Source organism: Vulpes lagopus, chromosome 23 (genome assembly GCF_018345385.1).
Source record: "Vulpes lagopus strain Blue_001 chromosome 23, ASM1834538v1, whole genome shotgun sequence".
NCBI lineage: Eukaryota > Metazoa > Chordata > Mammalia > Carnivora > Canidae > Vulpes > Vulpes lagopus.
In genome coordinates this window covers 61,101,556-61,114,027 of record NC_054846.1, presented here as the reverse complement: position 1 = coordinate 61,114,027, position 12,472 = coordinate 61,101,556, and the positions used below count along the sequence as shown (strand labels likewise).

The 12,472-nt window shown below is 43.3% G+C and overlaps 1 protein-coding gene and 1 non-coding gene across 2 annotated transcripts in view; both read right to left on the bottom strand.

The window, feature by feature from the left end:
• RLF (RLF zinc finger) overlaps positions 1 to 2,362 on the bottom strand; it is a 95,299-nt gene extending 92,937 nt beyond the window's left edge. Inside the window, exon 1 of the mRNA XM_041738445.1 lies at positions 2,079 to 2,362. Coding sequence (XP_041594379.1) covers positions 2,079 to 2,315 — 237 coding nt within the window. The 5' untranslated portion in view covers positions 2,316 to 2,362. The remainder of the gene's footprint in view (positions 1 to 2,078) is intronic.
• A 7,316-nt stretch (positions 2,363 to 9,678) lies between these two features.
• LOC121481719 lies at positions 9,679 to 9,812 on the bottom strand. The gene has a single exon (XR_005985381.1). It is a non-coding gene; the product is annotated as a U4 spliceosomal RNA (small nuclear RNA).
• Positions 9,813 to 12,472: the final 2,660 nt, after the last annotated feature.

Sequence of the window (12,472 nt, the reverse complement as noted above, 5' to 3'; positions counted from 1 at the left end):
ATTCAGTTAAAATGAGATGAGAAGTGCAAGCACTAGGCATAAATATATATATATATATATATATATATATATATATATATATATATATATATAGTACCCTCTAAGAAGCTTCAATCTGACTAGTTACAGCCATTCTTTTATCTAAGATGAAAACACAAGCTTAGAAGGCTTCCACCAAACCCACATTTCTTCTCCTGTCCTCCTCCTCACTCCTCCTCCTCGTCCAATTAGCTCCCCATTCTCCCAAAGCTTGAATCCTTCTCATCATCTCTACCCTTGGCACTGAAATGCTCCCCTCTCCTCCCCCAACATTCCCATGACTCATTTTTAACCTTTCAGCCATAGGGCCTTGCTAGACCACCCTATCTAAAGTAGCCTCTCCTAGTTAGTTACTTCTAGGTACAATCCACAGTTAAAGTTTTAATTTATTTTTACTAGTAATTGCTGTTCCCATTAGGATGTCCCATGATGGCTTTCCCCTCCCCAATGTCTCTACAACACCTCCATCTCAGTCATTACCAAAACTGTTTTTGGAGATACTGTTATGTCTACCATGTCCTCCAAACTGTAAGCTCATCACAGGTAAGGGCGTCTTATTTCCTTAGCACTTGATAAAGTGCCTGGCACCATCCAATGCAGTCAATAGAAGTTTGTAGAATAAACGTGTGCACTAAGTACAAATGTTCTTTAAGAGCCAAGAAGCAAAGGATAATTACACCTCAACGCTTCCTAGTAGGGAAATGCTGCGGGGTGTAGACACAAAAACTGTAATAATACAATGTGTAGAAAAGATTAGCATGGACAAAATTCCATTTGAAGAGATGAGGTGTCTCTGGCTCAGCAAGGAGAGGAAGAAAAGCAATCAAGCAGGTCTACTTTTTTATTTTCCACTGGACCAACAGAGCAAATTGTCCCCTAAAATTACAACTTTGGAACACTGCAATTTATTCGGCGCACACAACTACTCATCAAGAGTCCAAGTACCAACATACTACTATTATTTTGCATTCTCTAAGATACACCAGGTGAGGAGCAGAGGGTTGGCCCTGAAACCTGATAGAACGAACAGTCGAAGTATAAGCAATAATGGCATATCTTTAAATTCAGAGAGAGAGAAAAAAAAAATCTCGAGGTAACCATGGAGACTAAACTAAACATACCAATAAATATGTAACCACAGGTTAGGAACCCACCGTAGCATGGAAATGGTGACACCACTGCCAAGAGGGACCACTGAGACCACACTCCACATCTTCCTCAATCCTCTTCTACTCAAAGACCGTTAATAGCCACTACAAGGCTCGCTAGCCTCATTCCTGGTAGCACAATCCTCAGAGGAATACAGAAGAGGCAAAAAGAACAGCTTAACAGTCTTCCCCCCGCCCTCGAAAAAATAAAATAAAATAAGAAAAAAGACAAAACCAAACAACCAATGGGCTACGCAATCCCTAGTGAGAAAGCCCTAGACGCCTTTCAAAGCCAACTGTCAGACCTTTTAGGGGCCCAGATGACGTTGACTCCAAAGAGAAGTCTCTGGCCCCAACGCATATCTCCGGATTTTTTCAGGAAAACCCAGGTTTTCCAGTTTGGGGATCTGCACTCAAGAAAAAGAAAAGAAAAAAGAAAAAAGAAAAAAGAAAAAAAGAAAGAAAGAAAGAAAATAAAGAAAGAAAGAAAAGAAAAAAGAAAAGAAAAGAAAAGAAAAAGAAAAAGAAAAAGAAAAAAAAGGCTCTCCCAGCAGGAACGAGCAATCAATCTCTCAGAAGGCAATGGCGATCCAGCCACCCGGCAGGGGGACAGGCAACGGCGACAGGGCACGGCCCTTCCCGGGAGCCGCCGGCGCCCTCCAGGCTCTCAGTCTGGCCCAGCGCAACCCGCCCAGGCGGTGGCCAAAGTCGGGCAGTAGAGAAGGGGGGCCAGCGGTCGAGCTTCCCGAGCTGGGCCTGCCCGGCCCCGGGGGCGCGGCGAGACACGGAGGTGGCGCCTTTCAGTCCGGCCCCGGCTGCGGCAACGGATCCGGGGCCTCTCCCCCAGGCCTCCCCGCCCCGCCGCCCTCAGCCCCCCAGTCAGCCCCTCACCTGGCAGAAGCTCCGGCAGTAGTTCAAAGATGAGACCTCCGACACCTCCTGCTCCCTCAGCTCTGTCTCCAGCTGCCACAGACACGGTCGCAGTCCCGGGGCTCCCGGCGCCGGAGAAGCAGGGCGATGACCCCGAGCCATGGACTCAGTCTCGGGTCCGTCTGCGACTCCCTTTCCCGCCGGAGCCTCAGCCCCGGCCCCGGCGGCGACGGCGGCGTCTCCCTTTCCGTCCGCCATCTTCCCACGGCCCAGCAGCGCGTAGGCAACCAAGCCACGTGATTCAGCCCTGGCCCCGCCCCCGGCCGACCGCACGTAGTGACGCAGTCCTTGGCGACGCGGGCGCCGGCCCGATTGCGTCATTGAGGCTCAGGGCGCTCCTCCTCTCGGCGGCCTTCCCGACGGCCGCCCTGGCAACAGCCTGGAGGATACCTGCCCCTGTGCTCCTACCTGCCTCAGCCTCCCGGACTCTGGAGTCGCGGACTACAGGAGCCTGACGTACCTGTAGACAAAACCTAGGTATGAGGGGGCTGACGCTTGAGCTGCGATCGGAAGCGCGACAGGAACGCATCCCCCAGTAGAAAGAACAGAAGCACAGGTTGGGAAGCGGAAATGAAGACCTGCTCCGTGGGAAGGTGCTTTGTAACGGTGGGCATTACGAATCGGTAGGGCAAGGATGAACTCTTCAAGAAGTGGTGCTGAAATTTTTTTTTCTCCCGATAGGAAACAAATAAAAATTAGATTTCTACTTTAAACCATATCCCAAGATAAATCCCAGATGGATGAAAGGCTCGAAATATTTTTTTTTCGGGGAAGATAGCTTTCTGGTACTAGAATAAGGAAGAATTTCTTAAATAGGATCCAGAAAGCACAAACCATGTGGGAAAATACTGTTAGATTTGACTGCACCAAAATGTGTTGATTGTCTACCAAGATATATTTTAAAAGGTGCAACACAAAGACCAGCCAAAAACTAGGTGGTATTCAGATAAACAAAACCATCAAAATATATGTTTCCGAACACATTCCGAACCAAAATCGAAAGGATAAAAGCGTTCAATACAGTATAAAAGTAAATAAAGGATATGCAGAGCTAGCTCACCAAAAAAAAAAAAAAAAAAAAAAAAAATCACCAAAAACAACCAACTCCACAAAAAAACACGAACGGCCAATAAACCCATGAAAAGATGTTTAGCTTCGCTGTAACTATCAAAGTACAAATTAAAACAATGGGGCAGGGATCCCTGAGTGGCGCCGCGGTTTGGCGCCTGCCTTTGGCCCAGGGCGCGATCCTGGAGACCCAGGATCGAATCCCACGTCAGGCTCCCGGTGCATGGAGCCTGCTTCTCCCTCTGCCTGTGTCTATGCCTCTCTCTCTCTCTCTCTCTGTGACTATCATAAATAAATAAAAATTAAAAAAAAAAATTAAAAAAAAAAAAAAAAAAAACAAAAAACAATGGGGCACCTGGCTGGCTTAGTCAGAAAAGCATGTGGTGTTTGATGTAGGGGGTGGCCAGTTCCAGCCCCATGTTGGGTGTAGAAATTAAATAAGTAAACTTGAGATATATGTAGATATAATTTAATACTCATTCGATTGGCAGAAGTTTTAAATTAGTGCCATGTTTTAGGATTTAGGAATATGGAATTTATATATTGCCGGTAGAGGCGTTTATTGGTACATCACCTAGAAGAATGTATAATATTTAATAAAATTGAAGATACTTATGTCCTGTGACTCAGCAATTCCTAATAATAAGAGTTGATGTTTGTTGAAATTTGATATGTGTCAGGCACTTTTTAAGGTTCCTTACATATTTCAACTCATTTAATCCTACTAACAATACTATGGAAGTTACTGTTATTACTTTCATTTTATAATTCAGGAAACAGACACAGAGAATTTAAATAACTTGACCAAAGTAACAGAACTAATAAATTATGGTGTCCAGAATTCAATCCCAAATAGTCTACTCCAAAATCTGACCTCTTTTTTTTTTTAATAGATTGGGGCAGGGTCAGAGGAAGAGAGAGAATCTCTCTGGCGCTAAGCCAGACTAGATTGATCTCACAACCACGAGATCATGACCTGAACTGAAATCAAGAGTCTAACATTAAACCGACTAAGTCACCCAGACACCCCCAAAATCCGACCTCTTGGGTATCACTGGGTGGCTCAGTAGTTTAGCTCCTGACTTCGGCTCAGGGTGTGATCCCGGAGTCCCGGAATCGAGTCCCGCATCGGACTCCCTGCATGCAGCCTGCTTCTCCCTCTACTTGTGTCTCTGCCTCTCTCTGTCTCCATGAATAAATAAATAGATAAAATCTTTAAAAAAAAGTATCTGACCTCTTAACCACTATGTTGCTGATGTTCATTGCAATACTATTATAAGGATAAAATATCAGAAACAGCCTAAATGTTCAAAAGTGGAGAGATGGATAAATAAATTATGGTATATTCACACACGGAGGTATATAGCCAGTAAATGAATGAATGAAAATTTCAGATATTAGCATAGTGAACATTGATTAGCATAGTGAACGTCAACATTGATTGATTAGCACCTATTTTGTGCTGAGCATTTTCCCAGGTAATAGAGATTAAGAGAACAATGGTATTTTATTTTTTTTAAGATTTGTTTATTTATTTATTTATTTATTTATTTATTTATTTATGATAGACAGAGAGGCAGAGACACAGGGGGAGGGAGAAGCAGGCTCCATGCCAGGAGCCCAACACGGGACTCCACCCGGGGACTCCAGGATCGCGCCCTGGGCCAAAGGCAGGCGCCAAACTGCTGAGCCACCCAGGGATCCCCGAGAACAATGGTATTTTAATGGACAAATGTGACTAGATATTAATGTGTTAGATCCAAGTAGTGGACACATGATTTTCTATAATATTCTCTGTACTTTTTTTGTATCTTTAGAATATAAATAATTAGGTTTTAAAAAAGGCAGGAGGGATCCCTGGGTGGCGCAGCTGTTTGGCGCCTGCCTTTGGCCCAGGGCGCGATCCTGGAGACCCGGGATCGAATCCCACATCAGGCTCCCGGTGCATGGAGCCTGCTTCTCCCTCCGCCTGTGTCTCTGCCTCTCTCTCTCTCTCTGTGACTATCATAAATAAATAAAAAATTAAAAAAATTTAAAAAAAAAATAAAAAAATAAAAAATAAAAAAGGCAGGATTGAGTAGGGTGGGGAGAGGGTCAATGTATCTGTAATGTAATGAGAGACAGGGAAGGTGGTAGAGATGAGGTTGGAGGAGAAAGGGACAAGATAATATAGGATTTTATAGTTCAAGGTAGGCAGTGGGGATTTTAGGGGTGATAGGATAGGTAGGGGTGCCTCAGTGGCTCAGTCAGTTAAGCATCTGACTCTAGATTTTGGTTCAGGTCATGATCTCAGGTTGTGAGATCTAGCGTCACCTCTGGCCCCACGCTCAGCAGGAAATCTGCTGGAGGTTCTCTGTCTCCCTCTCCCTCTCCCTCTGCCCTACCCCCAACTCATGCTCTCTTTCCCTCAAATAAGTAAATCTTTTAAAGTGTGACAGGTAACCCCTGGAAAGTGTTAAGTGGTCATATGATATCATCTGATTTACACTCTTGATGCCACCACACACAGAATTAGGTGGTAGGAGGCAAGAATGAAGCTATTGTAGCAGTCCCAATAGTAAATAGATTAAGGATATATTTTGGGGGCAGAACCAACAGGCTGGTGCACTGGTTATGAGGAGTGAGGGAAAGAGAGGAATCTGAAATCACTGCATGGCTTTTGGGATGAATGGTTGGCAATGATGCTGAGAAAAATGAAGACTTAGGAAAGAACAGATTGGGAAGAAGGGGAGAGAGAACCAAGAGTTCTGCTTGGGACAGGTTAATTTTAATTTTCCTATGAGACATCCAAATGGATGCACTTGGAAGTATGTCTTTGGAACTTCAGGGAGGGCAGGGCTCTAGATGCAGAGCCATCAGTTGTGATATCCCTGCTATAAGACAACAACAAGGGAGAAAAACCACAACACTTCTTTGACTCCCCACATCCTCCTCTAGTTTCCGCCCTGTTTCTCTGCTCTTTCTTATAGAAAAACTCCTATAAGAGCTGGCCAAACCCTCTGTTTGCACTTTCTTCTCATTCTGTCTTGAACACTTTTCAGCCAGGCTTTCATCCTCGCTTCTAACTGAAACTGCTTTTTTTTTTTTAATGTTGCCAGTAATTTCCACTTTTGTTGTATCAAATGTCAAATTATCAGTCCTTTATCTAGTCCCTTGACAGTGTTCTAGCTTGTGGATCATTCCTCAACATTGGATATCACTTGGCTTCCAACTCTCCATACTCTCCTGGTGTTTCTTCTTGGTTTATTTTCTTGCTCTCCCTTCTTTTTCTGACTTCTAAACGTCTCAAGCACAGCCCTTCAACCTTTCTTTTTTTTTTTAAGATTTTATTTATTTGTGAGAGAGAGAGAGAGAGAGAGAGAGAGAACATGAGCAGGGAGAAGAGCAGAGGGACAGGGACAACCAGACTCCATGCTGAGCACAGAGCTCAACTCGGGGCTCGATCCCACAACCCTGAGATCATGATCTGAGCTGAAATTGAGTCACACACTAACTGACTGAGCTCCCCAGGTGCCCCAACCTCTTTTCTATCTACACTTACTGCTATACTCACCCAGTTCTAATACCATTTACGTACTTATGCCCATTAATCCCATTAATACAATGCAAAGATACCCTGTCCTGGCAAAAATCTCTCTCTGTACACACACACACACACACACACACACACACACTATAGCTATATTAAATAACACAAGTTTCTTTCAAGATCTAGCACTCACCACAAAGAACAACCCTAAATATTTGCTTTTGTAACTACCACTATTCAAACTCAAGAACCTCTTTCCCATATCTTTTGCTCTATGTCCTCCTTAACTAAAAGGCACCAAAAGAATTGAAAGCAAGGACTTGAGCAGATATTTGTATACCCATGTTTACAACAGTATTATTTAGGGACGCCTGGGTGGCTCAGCAGTTGAGTGTCTGCCTTTGGCTCAGGGCCTGATCCTGGAGTCCTGGGATCAAGTCCCACATCGGGCTCCCTGCATGGTGCCTGCTTCTCCCTCTGCCTATGTCTTTGCCTCTCTCTTTCTGTGTCTTTCATGAATAAATAAATAAAATCTTAAATAAAAACAGTATTATTTATAATCACCAAAAGGTGGAAGCAACCCAAGCATTCGTTGAGAGATGAATGGATCAGCAAAATGTGGTATATACATATAATGGAAGATTACTTTGCCTTAAAAAGGAAAGAAATTAGGACACATGCTACACAATAGATGAATCTCGAATACATTATACTAAGTGAAATATGTAAATCAGAGACAACTACACTGTGCTACTACCTGTGTGAGGTACCTAAAGGATTTAAAATCAGAGACAAAAATAACAGTGGTTGCAAGGGGCTGGGGGAAATAACAATAGGGAGTTGGTATTTAATAGGTACTGAGTTTCAATTTAGGAAGATAAAAAAGCTCTGGAGATAGATGGTGGTGATGGTGGTACAACAATGTAAGTATACTTTTCTTTTTAAGATTTATTTATTCATGAGAGACAGAGACATTGGCAGAGGGAGAAGCAGGCTCCCCATCAAGGAGCTCAATGTGGAACTCGATCCCAGGCCCCCAGAACCACACCTAGGCTGAAGACAGATGCTCAACCCCTGAGCCACCAAGGCATCCCCAATGTGAGTATACTTAATGCCACAGAACCATATATTTAAAATGATTGAATGGTGGGTGCCTGGGTGGTATAGTCCATTAAGCATCTGACTCTTGATTTCCTCTCAGGTCCTGAGATCAGGGTCATGAGATCAAGCCCTGCATCCGGCTCAGTGCTCAGTGTGGAGTTGGGTTGGGTTTCTCTCTCCCTCTGCCCCTCCCCCCATCAAATAAAGAAATAGATCTTTTTAAAAAATGGTTAAATAGGGCAGCCCGGGGGCTCAGCGGTTTAGCGCTGACTTCGGCCCAGGGCCTGATCCTGGAGACACAGGATCGAGTCCTATGTCGGGCTCCCTGCATGGAGCCTGCTTCTCCCTCTGCCTGTGTCTGCCTCTCTCTCTGTATGTCTCTCATGAATAAATAAATAAAATCTTTAAAAAAAAAAAAAAGGTTAAATAGTGAATTTTATGTGTATTTTTTCATGATATAAAAAACTGAGGAGCTCCTCAGTGACTCAGTAGGTTAAGCGTTTGCCTTCGACTCAGGTCATAAGCCCAGGGTCCTAAGGTTGGGCTCCTTGCTCAGCAGTGAGTTGGCTTCTCCCTCTCCCTCTGCTCCTCCCTCCACTCGTGCTCTCTCCCTCTCTCCCTCTCAAATAAATACAATCTTTAAAAAAAAAAAACAAAAAACTGAAAGGCAACTGCATCCTAAGTTTTACAGTTTTAGGTGGAGCCACTTAAGAGAAACAGGCACTGCTTTGCAGTGCTAAGAGAATTTGAACAGCAGAAGTACTTAGATAAGAAAACACAGATTAACTTGTCATAGTCTTCCTCTTAGATAGCACAAATGCAACATATTCTTGCATAACCAAGTATTATTTCCCAGTAGTAGTGAATGTCCCTTTTTTAAAATTGCCTTTCACATTCTAATTCATAGTTTGGAAACAATTAATGAATTAGCACAATTTCCCATAGTGACTGAAGAAAATTTTTGCAATACTAAACAATTCTTTTGACCCCTAAATTTTATGGTCATATGTATATTTGTCTACTCATAACATGGGTTGAGAGATTCTTTATATCATCAATAGATATCAATAAATCTATTGACCCTACAAATAATAAGAATGAACCTAACTATCACCACTGTCCTGACATCCAGACTCTGCCTCCTGCCTCCTCTGCATATCTAGCAGGCATCTCACACAAAATATGCCCCCCAAACTTTCCCTTTCCCAGTAAACCACCGTGTATTCATTCAGCTAATTAAGCCAAAGACTTTGGAGTCATGCTCATCTCCATTCTCTATCTCACACTCCATGTCTAATCCAAGCTCTAAACTGAAAATATGGGCAGCCCAGGTGGCTCAGCAGTTCAATGCTGGCCTTCAGCCTAGGGCCTGATCCTGGAGACTTGGGATCGAGTCCCACGTCGGGCTCCCTGCACGGAGCCTGCTTCTCCCTCTGCCTGTGTCTCTGCCTCTCTCTCTGTGTGTGTCTCTCATGAATAAATAAAATCTTTTAAAAAAATAAACTGAAAATATATTCTCAAATCTAATCCATTCTTACCTCCTCAGCAATACCCCCTAGGCCTCTTCACTAATATCGTGTCCCCCCACCCCATCTAAATATAGGTAATAAACCTTCTGGTAAGCTAGCTGTTTCTATTCTTGTCCTTCTACAGTCAATTCTCTATATCATAGCCACATTAATACTTGTAAGGCATAATTCATATTGCATCCCTGTGCTCAAAATATTCCAGGGGCTTCCCATCATCCTTACCAGAGCCCACAAAGTCCTACCTTATTGGGCCCTGCTACCTCTCCACATTCACTTCCCCATCACTTCATCTCATTTGCTCCATTGTGGCTCTAAACACAGTGGCCTTAGCATGCTTAAATAAGGCCCATGACTTTCATACCTACTGTTTCCTTTCTCTGATGTACTTTTACTTTTCTCATTTTCAATTAGCAATAATCACGCCTCGGATAAACCTCATTGGCTACGATACTGCCACTGCGCAAAGCTTTCTTTTCTCATTTTATTCAAGTTCAAGTATCACCTCAGAGACATTTTCTCATGACCCTATCTGAAATAGCTTTCTCTATCCCCTTGCTCTTCTGTAATATTTTCATATTAATTGGCTTTACCTTATTATTTTTCTTTTCTTTTTTCAAGATTATTATTTATTTATTTGACAGAGAGAGAGAGAGAGAGAACAAGCAGACAGAGTGGCAGGCTGAGGGAGAGGGAGAAGCAGGCTCCCTGATGAGCAGAAAGCCCAAGATGGGGCTCTATCCCAGGACCCTGAGACCCTGACCTGAGCCAAAGGCAGATGCTCAAACACTGAGCCACCCAGATGCCCCAAGTTTTTTTTTTTTTTCCTGATTGAAATAAAACTGATGTATAACAGTAGGTAGGGTCTTTGAAAGTAGGATGACTTGCTTTATCAGTGCTGTAACCCTAGTGTCTCTGGTACAATTAGGTCCTGGCATATTGTGGGCAATCAACTTGTTAAATGAAAGAAGAAGCTTTAAAAGCTTATAGTGTTTAAATGGAATTGAAGGAGGGACACCTGGGTGGCTCAGCGTTTGAGCACCTGCCTTTGGCTCAGGGCCTGATCCAAGGGTCCCAGGATCAAGTCCTGTGTTGGGATCCCTTCAGGGAGCCTGCTTTTCCCTCTGCCTATGTCTCTGCCTCTCTCTGTGTTTCCCTCATGAATAAATAAATAAAATCTTTTAAAAAATAAATGGAATTGGAGGATCTCTCCTAGGGAAAGTGGGAATCAAGGGTCACAAAACTCATATTCCTATAAACCTTTGGCAAATAACCTAAATGAGTGAAACAGGCTGGATATCAGATGTTTGAAATAGCAAACTGATTAAGAAATGACCCAGGCAGGGCAGCCCGGGTGGGTCAGAGGTTTAGTGCCACCTTCAGCCCAGGGCATGATCCTGGAGACCTGGGATCGAGTCCCACGTCGGGCTCCCTGCGTGGAGCCTGCTTCTCCCTCTGCCTGTGTCTCTGCCTCTCTCTCTCTCTCCTCTCTGTGTATTCTCATGAATAAATAAATAAAATCTTAAAAAAAAAAATGACCCAGGCAGCAGGTACTCAGCTCCAGCCAATTATTGCTATGGGGGAATGTAGATCGTATTTTGTTAGATCTTCTAATCCTCAAACATAAAAAAGGAGGAGGGTCCAGGATCACTCAATATTGACACACAAGACTAGTATCTAACTAGTAAAAATGTTGAGAAGGAGCTACCAAAGAGGTGGAGGGTAAATCAGAAAGGTGGAATATTCCTGAAGACAAAAGAAGAAAGTGGCAGGAAGAGAGCAGTTAGTTATGCAGGCTGCTAACAAGAGTTTGGGTAAGATGAGGACAGAAAAGTGACCATTTGATATGACGTCATAGGTATTGTCAATAGCCTTGACTAGAGAAGTGTCTGTGGATCTCTGGTATGGAAGCTTGTTGGAGAGAGTTGAAGAATTAACTGGAGGTAAGGAAGTAAAAAAGGTAGGATGGGAAGGGGAGGAAGTTTATACTTTGGAGAAGGTTTTTTTTTGGTTTTTTTTGGGGGGGGGTTGTGAAAGAACATAAAAATGGGGCTGTGCTATAAGGGGATGTGAGATTTTGGAAGGAATTCTTGAAGATAAGGATATTCTTATCTTACTTCAAAGCAGAATGGTTGTATGCATATGGAAATGGTACAAGAAAACAGGAAAAAAAGTGTGATGTAGAAAAGAGGACAAACTGCAAGAGAAAAGTCCTTGAGAAGGCAAGAAGAGATGGCATCCAGATAACAGGGAAAGGTTTGGTCTAGGGTAGAAATTAGAGACACATTTCTACTTTGACAGGAGGGAAGCTGCTGAATATGGGTGTCGATGCGGGGAAGTGTGTAAATGTGGCAACGAGAGACTCTGGAGTCGCTTCCTGAGTGCTTCTTCCTCCATGAAGTATGAGATAAAGTGTTGAGCTGACATGACAGTAAGGAAGGAGGTGGGGAGAGGCAGTGTTGAACATTGGAAGAGAGAAGAAACTTTAGAGATAGAGTTGTTTCAGAGTGAGAAAGAAAAGAATACTTACCATATGTGTGTGCGAAGACTGAGGGCAGTGTTGAGTGGCATTCTTCATTTGTTTAACAAATACTCGTGGCCGGTCTGCTATGTTTCAGGTACTGTTCTAAGTGCAGAAATAGGTCATTAAATGGGGGTGCCTGGCTGGCTCAGCCAGTAAAGCATGTGACTCCTGATCTCAGGGTCATGAGCTCAAGGCCCATATTGGTTGTGGAGCCTACTGAAAACAAAACAAAAAGTCATGAATAAAGGATGTCCCTGTGTTTTGTATTGTTTTCTTCCCAGAAGTTACACTACAGTTAACTTACCTTCAACTTTCGAGAGTCATATTCTAGTTCTACAGATACTCTCAGTTCTCCTTGATGAAGCTGGTATTTCTCTATCTTTTTTTTTTTAAGATTTTATTAATTTATTCATGAAAGACACAGAGAAAGGCAGACACAGGCAGAGGGAGAAGCAGGTTCCCTGCAGGGAGCCTGATGTGGGACTCGATCCAATTCTGGAACTCCAGGATCACGCCCTGAGCCAAAGGCAGAGGCTCAACTGCTGAGCCACCCAGGCATCCTTAATGCTTTTTTTTTTTTTTTTTAAGATTTTGAAGCTGGGTATTT